Source organism: Corvus kubaryi, unplaced genomic scaffold (assembly GCF_017639235.1).
Source record: "Corvus kubaryi isolate FWS band 111438036 unplaced genomic scaffold, C.kubaryi_AGA036_p1.0 138, whole genome shotgun sequence".
In the NCBI taxonomy this organism is placed as follows: Eukaryota; Metazoa; Chordata; class Aves; order Passeriformes; family Corvidae; genus Corvus; species Corvus kubaryi.
Genome location: NW_024580672.1, coordinates 21,276,283 through 21,290,753, shown reverse-complemented (window position 1 = coordinate 21,290,753; position 14,471 = coordinate 21,276,283). Strand labels below are relative to the sequence as shown.

Genomic DNA, 14,471 nt, shown 5'->3' with positions numbered 1-14,471 from the left:
ACAGCTGACACACAGGAATGACTCAGCCCCCGCTCAGCTTCAGGAACAAGGTCCCTGTGCCTCCAGGCAGATGCCTCAGGGCTGAGCTGCCCACTAGGACCCCCTTTCTCTCTCTCTCAGATGCTTTCAGGGGATTAGAACTGCACAGGGCAACACCAAAGGCAACAAAAATACACCAAACGTGAAGAACTTGGGCCACTGGTTCAGTGAGTGTCCCTGGAATTCTCTGAAGGTTTTAAAATGCAGAACCAGCCCTGCTTCAGGTGTAGGATGACACAACCCTCACTGGAAAATGAGGAGAGACGACCACTGGCTCCACATCATCCTTGAAAACTTCCCCCTCCTTGGGCAGCACGTGGGACTCACTACCCCAGGGTTATTCAGACTTAACCTGACCAAAATCAAAAGGGATCTGGAATCCAGATTAAATCTAACCAGGGAAGTTATAAACATCCCATGGGGCTTCCAGGCCAGGTTGGACATTGGGGCTTGGAGCAGCCTGGGATAGTGGAAGGTGTCCCTGCCCATGGCAGAGGGGTGGAGTGGGATGAGTTTAAGGTCCTTTCCCACCCAAACCATTCCATGACTCCTTCTCCCAGTAAAACCCCACATTTGCTCAGTCAGCTCTGTTTGCCTTCAAGAGTCTCACCCAACAACAACAACTGGGCTCCCAACGCCCTCCCTGGTTCCACTGGCTCTGATCCCCCCAAACACCTTGCACCAAGACCCATTAGAGCAGCTCCCAGCAAGAGTTCAATGCCCTTTTACTTTCCTCCATTTTCTCCTGGAGTTAAACCCAGTAGGAAGGTCTTGAACAAAGTCTGCAGCTCAGAAAGAGAATCTCACGCAGGAATTTTCCACATATAATCATTGTATGGTTTCTTCATGTTCCAAGATCACAGAATCCCGGAATGGTTTGTGCTGGAAGGGATTTTAAATCCCACCCAGTGCCACCCCTGCCATGGGCAGGGACACCTCCCACTGTCCCAGGCTGCTCCCAGCCCCAATGTCCAGCCTGGCCTTGGGCACTGCCAGGGATCCAGGGGCAGCCCCAGCTGCTCTGGGCACCCTGTGCCAGGGCCTGCCCACCCTCCCAGGGAAGAATCTCCTCCCAATATCCAATCTAAAGCGACATCATGATGGATCACATATTGCAGTTGGAAAGGGGCTTTTCTTGAGATAAACATGGAGTTCAGGATGTTCCTGCTGCTTTACACTGACGTTAATGTGTATCGCACATTTTTAATGCTGTGCTCATAAACTTTTGGAAGCCCCAAATATGAAAAAAGCCTATTTTAACTTGGACACAGACGAAATGAATGCTACAGGAAAGAAAACCCAAACCACTAAATCGTGTTATTTTGCTGTGCAAAATTCTGTTTCCCTTTTAGGCTAAATCTGGGGATTATGCAGGACAAAAAACGTGTCAACTCCCCATTTTCATAATGGATTTCAGTGTCCCCTGAGCAGATCAGAGAGGTGAAACTTACACCAACAGAAAGAGTAACTGAACTTGACAGCCCAATAAATCAAAGTGCTTCAGACAAAAAGCTCTGCCTTTCAAAAAGGAAGTTGCAATAAAAAATAAACAAGTTAGTCACAAACGTGTTCCTACTGTCAGTTAATAACATCTATTTATTTAATATACCTGATAAAGCACAAAAACTCTGCAGCTGTGAGAAAACCAGGTTTACACCAGGTTGGTTCTTCCAGCACTGCCTGGAGGATTTCAAGACTGCAGTAAATACACCACAACCAGTGGGATCATTACTGAGGAAAACAAATAAAGATATTTCTAAAGGTCACTTGTAATATTTTGCCTTTATCAACCTTTGCTGTAGTGAACAAATAGCTGTGCCACCAGGCTTTAAGTGGATGAACTTCCAGAACTGAACTGCTAACATGCTCCATCCATCCAGCCCACCACCCTAGTCCTGAAGTTAAAAATATGCCGTAATTTGGAATAAAAGCTTCAGCTCGCTGCTCGTGATTCCTCAGCAGAACAGCAGCAATCACTCAGAGCCCTGCCACCCTCCTGCATTTTAATCACCCCAAATCACACCCCCCAGGCAGGGTTTCAGTCCTGCAGCAGAACCAATCACAGGCTCGTTCAGCATTCAGTAATTTTGCTGATTAATCCCTTGGCATGGAGAGCTGTGTCTTCCCAACACTGAAGGGCTGTGAATTAGGGCTTCCCACAAGGAAACCCCCCAGCCAGTCCTGGAAGGTCAGACTGTCTGTAAATCCAATCTGCAGCCAGAGGAAATCTTTTTTTCTGTTTTCAAGTGATTTGTAGGGCCTGCTACAGGCTCAGTGACATTCAGTATTTTACGAATCTCGCAGCAGGGCTCCTACAGAAATAAATTCCAAGCCCTAAATTAGAGAAAAGGGTGCTGGAGATGGTAACTTAGGAGCTCTACATAAATCCCTTGTAATAAGGTGTTACCACTGCTAACAAGCAGTAAAAGGACTCAATCTAAGCAAAGCTGAAGATCTCATCAGCTTGGTTTATAACTTTTGTACAAAACACAATATAGCAACAGAAGTTTCCCCAAATAGTGCCAAGCTTTAATTGTTCAGAGACCTAAACTATCATGATTTTACCAATTCACTGCTACTGAAAATACTCATCTCTGCTGAAGAGGGAAAAACCTCATCCTGAAGTAACCTCTCACAGCTTCAAGCATTTCTAAAACAATGCAATATTGAGCAATTTTAACTGAAGCACTATGAAATTTTGGCAGTTTTTGAGCATTATTGGGAACAGGAGGTTTAAGCACTGCCTGTACTCACTGGTTGAACAATATCCTGGAGCGGACAATGAACTTGAAGATGTATTCCAAGGCTTTCATGGCTTTGAAGAGTTGATCAGTGATCCCACACTTCTCAGCATTGTCCACGTATGTTTTTAAAACCTTGGTCAGTTTGCTGTTTAAATGCAAGAAAAATAAAAAACACACATCCAAGTTACATTCTCACAGAATTTCCACTTTGAAAGGTTCAAAGAAAAATTATGCACCCACAGAGTTACAAAATTAATTATTCAACTCAGACTCATGTTCTTGTTTTGGTTAGTAGCTGTAACTTATTTTTGAGCAAAAAAGAGAAAAATCACAGACCATGACTTTATTTATCATACAGCAAATCTCAATAAGGCTGATTTTCTGCTGGATGTTTAGGGACACTCAGATTTAGGCTCTGAGAAAGATGCACCTACTAAGAATAATCAGAAGAATAAAAATAATTAAATTAAATACAAGCATGTTGTTAGAATTAACACAAAGTATGAATTTCTTCATTCAACAAGGCTTCCCTTTATAAAGCCTTCCTGTGGATTTTGGGCTGGAATTTGTAAAATTTATCTCTCCATGTATGTAATACCAGCTGGAAATTCTCTTATTCCCCATTTTAAAGCCTATCAAACTCGAAAGTGAAGCAATTTTCAAAATAATCCCATTTCAGCTCCCTCCCTTCCAATGAATATAAATCAGGGTTTTAATGCAACCACGAGCAATTCCATTTTAAATCATCCCAGCTCCAGTGCATGATCCAACATCCCCACTCCAAGTAAACAAGCACCACATTATTCTCCACTGACAGAAAACAACACGGAGCTCACAGAGATCCTGCTGCCTGGGGATTTGTTGGAATAGGAGCAAACTGCCTGAGAATTTCAAGTAACCACTTCAATATTGCCAAGGCCACCTCTCTCTACTTCAGAGCAACAGCTGAAGGTTGGGCCTGATGATGTTGGAGCTCTTTTCCAAGCTGGATGTTCTATGAACAGAAGGCAGGGAGAGGGCAGGGATCTGTCATGTCAAGCCAGAATTGAGCTCTTCCCTGCTTCTGTCTCCCTGCACTTGAGGAAGGGAAGGATTCTCTCCATGCCAGCCAGAGGAAGGACCACCCTCAGCTTTTCCTGATAAATCCAGGTGCTGGAGGATGCTCCACCCTCAGCTTTTCCTGATAAATCCAGGTGCTGGAGGATGCTCCATCTTCTGCTCACATCACACACAGCTGCAACAGCAGCGGCAACTCAGTGATCAAAATATCAACACTGAGACTGAAGGCTCAAATCTTTGGGAAATAAAGAAGGATCAGGAGAAGGCTCTTCCCCCAGAGGGTGCTGGGCACTGCCCAGGCTCCCCAGGGAATGGGCACGGCCCCGAGGCTGCCAGAGCTCCAGGAGCGTTGGGACAGCGCTGCCAGGGATGCCCAGGGTGGGATTGTTGGGGTGTCTGGGCAGGGCCAGGGGTTGGACTGGGCGATCCTGTGGGTCCCTCCCAACTCAGGATACTCCATGATTTTATGATTTTATGATTCTTCACGATTTTAAATCAATATTTTTGCACACTTTCAGGTCCTTTAACAGAGACTCTGCACCAGCAAATGCACCCCAGGTTTCCTGCTTTGGGTTTGCTTCCCCCCAACACTGCAAAGGTTCCATTAGATATTTTTCCTCCAACACTGGCAGTCTAAAGCAGCAGCAAAGATTCCAACTGTCAAAAAACACTTAAGACAACAAAAATAATGGACTTTTGTTTTTTTTGCCCTTCCCTGCTTCTTCCCCACAATGACAGTAATGTGGATAATCCAGGGTACAACGTCAATTTAATGCACTGAACAACCTGTAGTTGAAACACCCTAAATGGACATGACATCTTTCCCAGAAAGAGTGAGAAGTCCTTTTGTTTTCCTTACAAAACAACTCCTGAAATTGTCAAATCATCCCTTTTATTACAACACAATCAAGACTTCTCTTTGCACGTGACTGAAAGTGTTACTAATTTATTGCAAGAAAGAAACAAAGATTATCCCCAGTCTTCTTCAAGACCCTCCCAAGCTCATGGGCACATCCTAATTAAGTGCCATAAACAAGTAATTAAATAACATTACCTGGGAAAATTCTCCAAGTCACATTAGGAAAAATCAATTTTCCCACTTACGTGTAGGCCAAGGTAGCACTGAAATGCTTCTTGATGTAAGTCTCCAAGACAGGGTTGAAATGTTGAAATTTTCTGTCAGCAATCAGTCCAATGATAAATACCTGAAAAAACCAGCATAATTAGTGCGTTACTCTCAAAAAAAATCTTTAATTTTTTGCCCATTCCCCTTTCTTTTCAGAGAAGACACGTTACTGACATTAAAATTTCTGCTTCTGTCCTAAATTCTGCTGCTAATCCATTAAAATAGCTGGATTTCACTGCTTCGTTATTTTCTGGGAGGATGACATGAAATAATCTAACTCCCTCTGGATCTGAACCTTTAAATACAACTTTTAAATTAAATAATAACTATCAGCTCAGATTTTTTTCCATTACAAACTTCACTCTATCATTTATACCCCATCATTATGTGCATTTCAGACCTTCCCCACTGCAGACTCACCAAAGCATCAAACACCAAGGTGTCAAAGGTCTCACTCTCTGAGTTCTCCATCATGATGTTAAAAAGGGCATCCAGTGTATCTTGCAGAAACTACAAAGAAACCACACAGCTCATCATATTTCCAAAGGAATATTAAATTCAGACTCCACACAGGTCTCTATAGATGTACTTGCTAAAGGCGTTTTAAAAGTTAGCCAAAAAATGAAAAATCCAATGTTTTTCTTTTCAGCAAATTATTTTTAGTGAAGTTCATTATCTCTACACACGTTATCACTGCAGCAGAAAAGAAGGAAGTCAGAAATCACACTTGGCACACCTGAACAAGGACTTTAATCTACAACAGTGCTCCAACAACAAGAATTTCCAAACTGCAGCTTCACCCCACAGTCACCAGGCCCATGCATTGCTGAAAACTTGGGTGTTTCAGAGCACAAACCACACAAGCAACTGAGTCTCATGCCAAGGAAACCGGGAGCTGAGCCGTGGGAGGCACTCAGAACATCCCTGCTCAGGGCTGCCCCGCCCAGATCCACAACTCCAACGGGATCACACATGCAGGCATGGGAACAGAGCACCCCACTGCTGCCCCAGCCCCAAACCTACACAGGAAGGTCTTCACTCCCCCCTGGCTGGGCACCCCCATCTGTGCAAGACGAGAGGAAAAGCAGATTAGTGCCAGGGGCTTCCAGTCAAGCACAGGGACAAAAGCTTCCTAATTCCTGTAGTTCTTCCCAGAGACAGCCAGGAATCCATGCACTGCCCAGAGATACTCATCGGTTTTGCTGGAATGGGATTGTGTGTCTGAGCAGCTCCTTCCTCCAGCTGGCACAGACAGACAGGGGCTCCTCCAGGGCACAGCCAGGATGGATCACAGCTCAGTTTGGGTCGAGAAAGAAGGGGTTAAATGTGGATGGTTCCAGCACATCTGTCTCAAATCATCACAAAATGGTTTGGAAGGGATCTTAAAGTTCATCCAGTGCCACCCCTGCCATGGCAGGGACACCTTCCACTGTCCCAGGCTGCTCCCAGCCCCAATGTCCAGCCTGGCCTTGGGCACTGCCAGGGATCCAGGGGCAGCCCCAGCTGCTCTGGGCACCCTGTGCCAGGGCCTGCCCACCCTCCCAGGGAAGTAGAATGGAACAAAAATAGTTTTTGCACTGTAGATGAGACAAGGTTGGGGAAGAGTATCTCAAATAGCAGAAAGGAATCGATCCCACGATCCCAGCTACAAAGAGGCACCACACACCCTGTGAGAGGGAAAACCAGCTTGACTCCCACCTTCCTCCTTTAAAAACGTTCAGCTGTGCAATGAGTCTCCTGGATCAAGCATGATTCACCTGATCTCCTAAACCTACGGTCAAATGTCAGGAATTAACCCCCATTCACAGCTGAATGTCAAACTTCTTAAACCAAGTGAGCACTGAGTCACAGCTTGTGCTGCTGAGGATGAAAAAACAGAAAAGCCAAAATTCTTGCAGCTGATCTCAGCCCAGTCCTGGGGAAGAGCCAGCTCGTAATTTCACTACAGGGGCAAAAGAAAAACATCACCTTCTCCCAGCCTTACTCATTCCATTAAAGAAGATGTGCAAATAAAGCACATTAAAGGCTGGACTCGATGTTCTAAAGGTTGAACTCTGCGATCTTAGAGGTCTTTTCCAACCTAAATGGTTCTGTAATTCTAAATGATTCCGTGGCTGCTGCCAGCTGGCAGGAAGGGAAGCGTAAAGCAGGGTTCTGAGCCTTGACAGGAGAAGTTTCTCTCTTGGTCTGAAGAGAAGTTGCACTCTTGGGTCCCACACGCTGAGTCCTTTGGAAGCGAAAGGATGGCTGGGAGGCTGACCAAGCCTTGATTTCACATTCAGGCACCTCAGCCTGACTTTCACAGGCAGAGCTCAAGTTTTAAATCCGTTCACAAGGACTCGGTGGAGCAGCTGGAAGAGCACAGCAGAGATGCTGCTGTGTAAAGGGGCAGGACATTTCTCAGGTAGCATGAATAATTCTAATTCCTGGACTATTCTTTTACCTTCTCATATTCCATAGACTCTGCACAAATGGAGCCAGAGCCTCTGGGGAAGGGAGATAACATTTACAGCTTCCACACACTCTGGGAACAGGCACAGAATGGGGCTCTGGGCTGATCTCTACTCAGCAATAAATGAACACCAGCAGGCCCAGGCCTTTTACTGGGAGTTTTGAGGAATGGCAATGGCTTAACAGAAAATATGAATGCATTTTATCACATCAGTACTTTTTTTTAAAGATATCCAGACTGCACCAGGTATTGTGTTTAAAAACATGAAGGACAAAGAAAGCTGGAAGAACAGAAAGAACAGTTACAGATCAGATACTCCAACAGAGCAGGCTCCACAAAGATGGAACACTGCTGCAACAGATCGAGAACGTGAACAGATGGAGAATGGAATGGCCCTCTAAAAAAAGGATAAAAATGGTGGCGGAAGCAATATTAAACATTCCCTCTTCTGCCCTGTGCATGATCCAGTTGTGCTCAGATCCCTGTGAGCAGGAAGGAAGGGAATCTCATTGAGTCTGAGTGTGTGCAGCTGGAGAACTCACTCCAGTGCTTTTACTCAAACCTCACTTGTGGTGCATCCTGAGGAAATACCTGATGCCCAGCAAGCAGGAATGTGCCACGCACTCTGGGATGTCACATTTGGAGAGGAGGGAGAATCCCAAGTGACAGAGCCATGACAATGCTTGGCACGAGCCCGTACCACTGTGGAGATTCTGCTGTCAAACGATCCAGGACAAAACCACAGCAGGTAGAACCTTCCTGAAACACAAACCTGTGAGATCCCACTTTCCCCACCCTCCGAGGAGGACAGTATCAGCATTCCCAGGTGGTTTTGGTTACTTCAAGCTGAGCCATTCATTATGCTCCTATTAACCACCTAAAAATGCCCTGAAGTAAGGAAACAACTCCCCAGGGCCTTCAGGGTCACCTGTCCCCAGTCCATCTTTTGACACTCTTTTAGATTTGATTTGTTACAACACCTTCAATGAAGTCCCAGCCTCCTCTTTTGCACAGCTAAATAATCACTCAGTGGCCTTGGCAAATGAAAATAACTTGGCTCAGCTAAATATTTCCAGAAAAAGTGTTGTTTTTTTTTTTTTAAAGAAAACAACAGCAGCACACAAGAGGATTGCATTCCACATCCACAGATTAAAAATGTATTTAATATCAGCATGTAAGAATTCAGAGATGTTCTAATCCTGCAAAGAAAAACACCTTTTCTTCATGGATCTGTATATAAAAATTGACCAAAGTGCTAAAAAAACCCCCTAAATTTTCAGAAATGTGCATTTTATGTGTGTTTTATCAGTTCTCAACATCTGAAATGTTCTAGAGGGCAGGGAGAGGAGCATCAGCACCCTGAAGTTTGAGACTCCAGCTTGCAATTTAATGTGCAAGTGAGTGCAGTGAGCTTGAGGGGGGAGGTGTGGGGAACCAAAATGAAAAGATGCCTCTAAATCTGGGATTTTTAAAGACATTAACTCATTACCTTGACCACTTCACCACCATCAACCTTCATCAGCTGCTTCAAGTTCTGGTGCAACAGGCTCGTGTTGGATCTCCACTTCAGCAGTCCCAAGAGGTCAACTAGGAATTATAAGAAACAATTTTATCAGGCAGGGTATTTCCCTCCCCTCACCCTCCATAACCATGTGCAGGACAAAGAGTTTTATTTCCTTAGTTCAGCCCTTTTTCCCTGGACAACGATGCATTTCTGGTACCTTCTGACACTGCAGAAACCTCAGACAATCCTTCTACCCTGACAGAACTCTGAAAGGCTCTCAGAAAAGCAGCCAGCTTTTGAAATATCAGCAAGAAAAATCTAGGCCAAGGAAGCCTGCTCCCTTGGTTTTTAATTTGCTGTACACAACAGTTGTGTATTTAGAAAAAGATGCCAGAATGAAATTAGTCAGCCACCAACACAGTCGTATCTACAGGGCAGTGACTCTCCCAGCATTAATGTTTCCAGCTCCTTTGCTCTCACTGCATAAACTGAAAAGAAAACAAAGCACAATGCAAGGCAAACAGCTGCAAACGAAATGAGAGTGGGGGGAAGCTGGGTGATGAGTAGTGCCCAGACTGCACTCAAGGGATGGATGCTGAGGGTACAGAGTGGATCAGGAAAATGGTCTCGTCCCCAAATCCGGCACCATGAAGATGGTGTCACTCCAGCATTCCTTGATAAAGAAGGGAATACAGAAGGCCAGCTCTCTCCATTAGTCATTGCAAAGCTTCCTTTAGAGAGAAGTTCCCAGGAGGAACTCTCAGCTCCCCTGCAGAGCAGCAGCTCGCTGGGAAATATCAACCCCAGGGAGTCAAACCCACCCCAGCATTTGCTGAGATGCTGAATTGCACCCAGACCCCAAACCCCACACTCCTCCTGCCTTAGCCAAAGTAGCCTCAGGGAAAAATTCTTCCCCATGAAAAGTCACTTTTCAGCACAAAACAAACTCGCAGCAACTCCTGCTCAGAAGAAGCCTTCAACAAAAAACTGAACTCGATGATCTTAAAGGTCTTCTCCAACCTAAACGATTTTATGACTAATTTAAAGACTCGCTACCTTCAGTTTAGCCCCTGGCCCACTCCTGCACATTACCCACCTCCCAATATAATTCATATTATGTGAATTCTGCCCAAAATAACTCAAAACAGGCAGTTTCTCCCAACAAATATCCCCTCACCTCTCTGCTATTCAGACTTTCAAAGCAACCAACACTATGTTTACCAAGCCATGAATCTGCAGAGTTTATTCTGCAAATTATCTGCAAAGACCCAAAGCAGCTGCTATACTTTTCCCAAAAATGTTTCATTCTAAGTAATAAATGAAATGACTTCTAGTGGAGAGGACTGCAGTACTCCTCGGAAAGATTTCCCTCTGAGCAGCACTCAAATCAAGCCTTCTCATCATCTCCTTGTGAGGAGAAATACAGAGTGGTTTACTACATTAAAGCTTTGAAAGACTTGAATCCAAGTCCTCCATTCCTTTTAATACATCCTATAAGAAGTCTATAGCCTGAACCCAAAGTCTTAAGAAACTCAGCATTAACAAAAAAATGCTTCTGGAAGCAAAGCAGCCTCCATGAGTTATCCAAAGTGTTTCATGGATATATTCATAGCAGCTTTCCACCCCTGAATTTTGCTGCAGTCTGACTTCTAACAAGGCATCAGCTTGACAGAAGAAATGATCTGAACAAAAGCCAGCCCACAGACAAGCTCTGAACAGCATCACGGATTGCCCCAAGAAAACAAACCCACGTGGACTCGCAGCGTGCTGGCAGAGCAAATGCTAAATGAATATACATTTGTGAGCACAAAATGTCAGTGCAGGCCAGCTGAAAGGGAAAAATAACTTACAGGGTACAGAAAAATGGGCACTCACTGGCACTGCAAGCATTAACTAACCCCAGCAAAGTACCAGTCAGGCAGTTAATCCCACTCCTTTCACAGGGCTGCGTGTAAAATAATGCAGCAAAAGGATGTAAACCACTGGTTTAGCCTACAAGAAACAGGAATGCTGGAGTCAGCCTAGGTCAAGTGAAATTTGAGATTAGAAAACATCAGGAGAAAGATAGAATGAGGTTGCCCAGAGAAGCTGTGGCTGCCCCAACCCTGGCAGTGTCCAAGGCCAGGCTGGAGCAACCTGGGACAGTGGAAGGTGTCCCTGGCCATGGCAGGGGTGGCACTGGATGATCATTCAGGTCCCTTCCAACCCAAACCAGTGCGGGATTCTGTGATTTCCAACTGCAAAGGGTTTAAACAAACACCCAGACTGCAAAGTCCCCAGCAGCAACTTTGCTTTATTAATGTGATTTATTATTCTACTGACTGCTTATGAACATTTTCTTTCACAGGGTATTTAACAAGTGGAAGCAAACAGCCCAAGTTCCTGCCTATCTGCTTCCCCTGACCTGTATCTGTGCAAAAGCTCCCCCATAGACACACCCAAACCTTTCTCAAAGCCCAGCCCCTGAATTAAGTTAGATAATATTTCCCCTAAAAATCTGTTCTTTGAAATTCTCTACTTTCTTGACTTTAACATTTGATTTTCCAGGCTGTATGACTTTTATTTTAATTCAGTGCTTACATCTTCACTTTTTATGCCACTACAGCACTTCAATTTGTCATGTGTGTATGTGTGTCGGGTTTTTTTTGATTATCAACTGTGCTAAGTCAAATTCTTCCCAACTGTTCTCCAAAATCCTGGTCTCCCTGGTTCCTCAAAGTCCTGACTCCAGTGAAGGAACAGCCACTATTATCCTGAGATTTGAGTCCTTCAGGCAGGAAAGAAAACAGAAATTCTTGAAATAAGCCTTAGAGGTGCCCTGGATGCTTCCAACACAAACCCACGGGGACAGCACCAGCCAGCTCTCTGCCTACTGGAAACTGAACACTTTTCCAGCATTAATGCAAGCCCATTAATGCAATTTCACTTCTGGTCCCATCACCCTGATAATAACAGGGCATCCTGAAAGTCTTGGAAGAAGGACCAAGAGGATTTATTTCCACAGGCACTGAGGGGGGTTTTGCTCCTCCTCTTTGTTTTATGTCACTAGTCTTCTTCAAAATTAACTGCAAAATCCAGCAAAAGGCCAGGGAACGGTCCTGCCCTAATAAATCCTGCTCAAATCACTAAAAACTGGTAAAGTGTTAAAGTAGATACTTCTTACCACCACCCTCTCTCAAATAAAGTCTCACCAGTGGCCAAGTTTGTTATTTTGAAGACTGTTCCATGCTAAGGACATTGATAACTGATCGAAAAGCAACATTAGTAACTCAACAGCTCATAGAGGACTGAAGTCAAGGGAGTGCTCAAAGAGCTCGGGTGCAAGAAGGTGTCTGCACCATCAACCACCACGCAGAAAAAGCCAGATGACTTATTCTCATGCTTTCAGAATAATTAAAAGTAAGTCTTAAAGCCAGTTCTAAGATAGTTATGGAGGGTAAAGAAAGAACTATGACTGGTAATCAAAAGAAAAATCTGCTTTGGCTCAACGTTTTGGTAAGTGAGGATAAGAATGGATTTTTATTTACTTGTTTTTAAGGAAGTTAAAGGAAGATTATTAACCAACCATTTTACAAAACTTAAAATCAGCTTCAGAAATCACCATCTGAAAAGCACTGCCAATTTTCAGATGCAAACTGATACTTGAGGGAGGAATTTAATGATGTTTTTTTGTTTCGTTTCTTTTCTGCTCAACGACGCATGGTGATCTTGCTTAATAGTGTCACAGTACTTTGAAGAGAGAGAAAAGACTTTGGCAACTCCGAGGAAAAGTTTCACAGACAACACAATTACCAGCAGCATTAAATAAAGATCAGGCCCTCAAAGCAAACGCTATGTAAATTAAGCGCCAAACAATGCTCAGGTTTAATTTTAATAGCAGTTCTGTGAAAGCCACATCAATATATTGATCACTGGGAAATACTTTTAACTACTAACAAGCACTAGGGAAGGCTGAAGGGAAAAACAGCACACATGTTCCAACAAAAAGCAGTTTAATTCCAGATGCTGGATCCTGCTCTCCGAGCCCCGGCCCCACTGTGCTGCTGTTGAGCTGCGATCCCATCTTTGCTGGGAAATCCTACAAGCACATCCCAATTCTTTTGCTGAGCACCTTCCCAGGCTCCAAGCCTGCCAGACTGCAGTGGATCTGATGTGCTCTGCATGTGAAACACCCGGGATGTGCTGGGAGATGCCACTGGAAAACACCGCAATCAACTCCGGGCTGGCCGTGGAGCCGTGCCCGAGCAGGGACATCCCCCTGGACAGGGGGGACTCAGGAATGTGGGAATCTCATCGTGATTCCCACCCACCTCCCCTCCTCATCCAGCTCCCCACAGACCCTCCTGAGTCACAGCAGCTCCCTGGAATGACTCACTCCCTATGGAATGACCCTCCCACACTCCCCACTCCGCTGCTGGTGCGGCCAGGAGAACAAGGGATCGCTCCATGGCAACGGAGCACAGAAATTACACAGAGGGCACAGGCTGGAAGTGTGAAATATTGGCTGTGCTGGCTGCCACCAGCTTTGCACAGCCTTGGGATGCACTCAGCCAGCTGACAAATGGGGAAAATGTACAGAAGGCAGGGTTTAGAAGGAACAAACGAGGCCAAGGCCACTCCTGGGAAGGTGTGGGAACATGAGAGTGACCTCCAGGCAACACCATCCTCCCCTCACATCCCTTCTGCACACCAGGAGAACACATCAAAGCTTTCCTCAGCCCCAAGATACAGATATTGCACCCTGGAATAACAAACCAGCTTGTTTGGGAGCAGAGCCCTGATACTACCTACTCTGGAAAGCAAATTCATCCCCTTCCTCAGTGCTACTTTTCAGGGAAAAGTAAATTGCCACAGAGCCTGTTTTCAGTGCTCTTCAGGGCAAGAGTCTCAGCTATATGGGAAACAATATCCCTGGTTCCACTTAACCTCAGAATCCCAAGTTTCCTCAGACACTGACTGCTCTGGAGCAAAACAGAGAGAAAAGGTTGGATAGTTCACACACTCACCCACCCAATTCAATCCAGGACCTTGCGGCAAACAGCCACCACCCATTCCCATGGAATGGGGATGGAGAAGGCAGCAAAGCCAGCACACAGATCCCAATCCTGCTGTGAGGAGCAGTTCTGGGAACTCACCATTCTGGGTCAGTTTTGTTGAACAGACCAGAGTGGAAATCTGGAAAGAGTCTTTGCTGATGGTGCAGCTGCCAAGGTTCTGCATGCTCTTCCCTGTTGCTGAATGTCCCTTTTCCTCCAGCTCTATTTTTGTGGATGGCAGACTGAGATAGGTCGAGGCATCCTCCAGCTTCTTGGCTTCTGCCTACAGTGATGTTTGAAACACAGCAGGAGAAAATACCCAGTCAAAATCTCAGTAATAAGAAAATTTTAACATTTATACTGAATTTTCTTAGGTTTGGAGCCATCAAATTCACTTTTCCCAATCCACAAAAAAACTCAACAACAAATGCCTTTGAAATTAAAACATATTAAAGGTTTAACACTCAATCACCCATATTCAATCACCCATATTCAATCACCCATATTCAAT

The 14,471-nt window shown here is 44.8% G+C and overlaps 1 protein-coding gene across 1 annotated transcript in view; it reads right to left on the bottom strand.

Moving 5' to 3' along the window:
* Positions 1-14,471, bottom strand: part of DOCK1 (dedicator of cytokinesis 1) — a 93,014-nt gene that overhangs the window by 31,540 nt on the left and 47,003 nt on the right. Inside the window, exons 18-22 of the mRNA XM_042019568.1 lie at positions 14,060-14,243; positions 8,910-9,007; positions 5,389-5,478; positions 4,947-5,047; positions 2,794-2,928 (exon numbers count right to left, since the gene is read on the bottom strand). Of these exons, the coding sequence (XP_041875502.1) occupies positions 2,794-2,928; positions 4,947-5,047; positions 5,389-5,478; positions 8,910-9,007; positions 14,060-14,243 (608 nt within the window). The remainder of the gene's footprint in view (positions 1-2,793; positions 2,929-4,946; positions 5,048-5,388; positions 5,479-8,909; positions 9,008-14,059; positions 14,244-14,471) is intronic.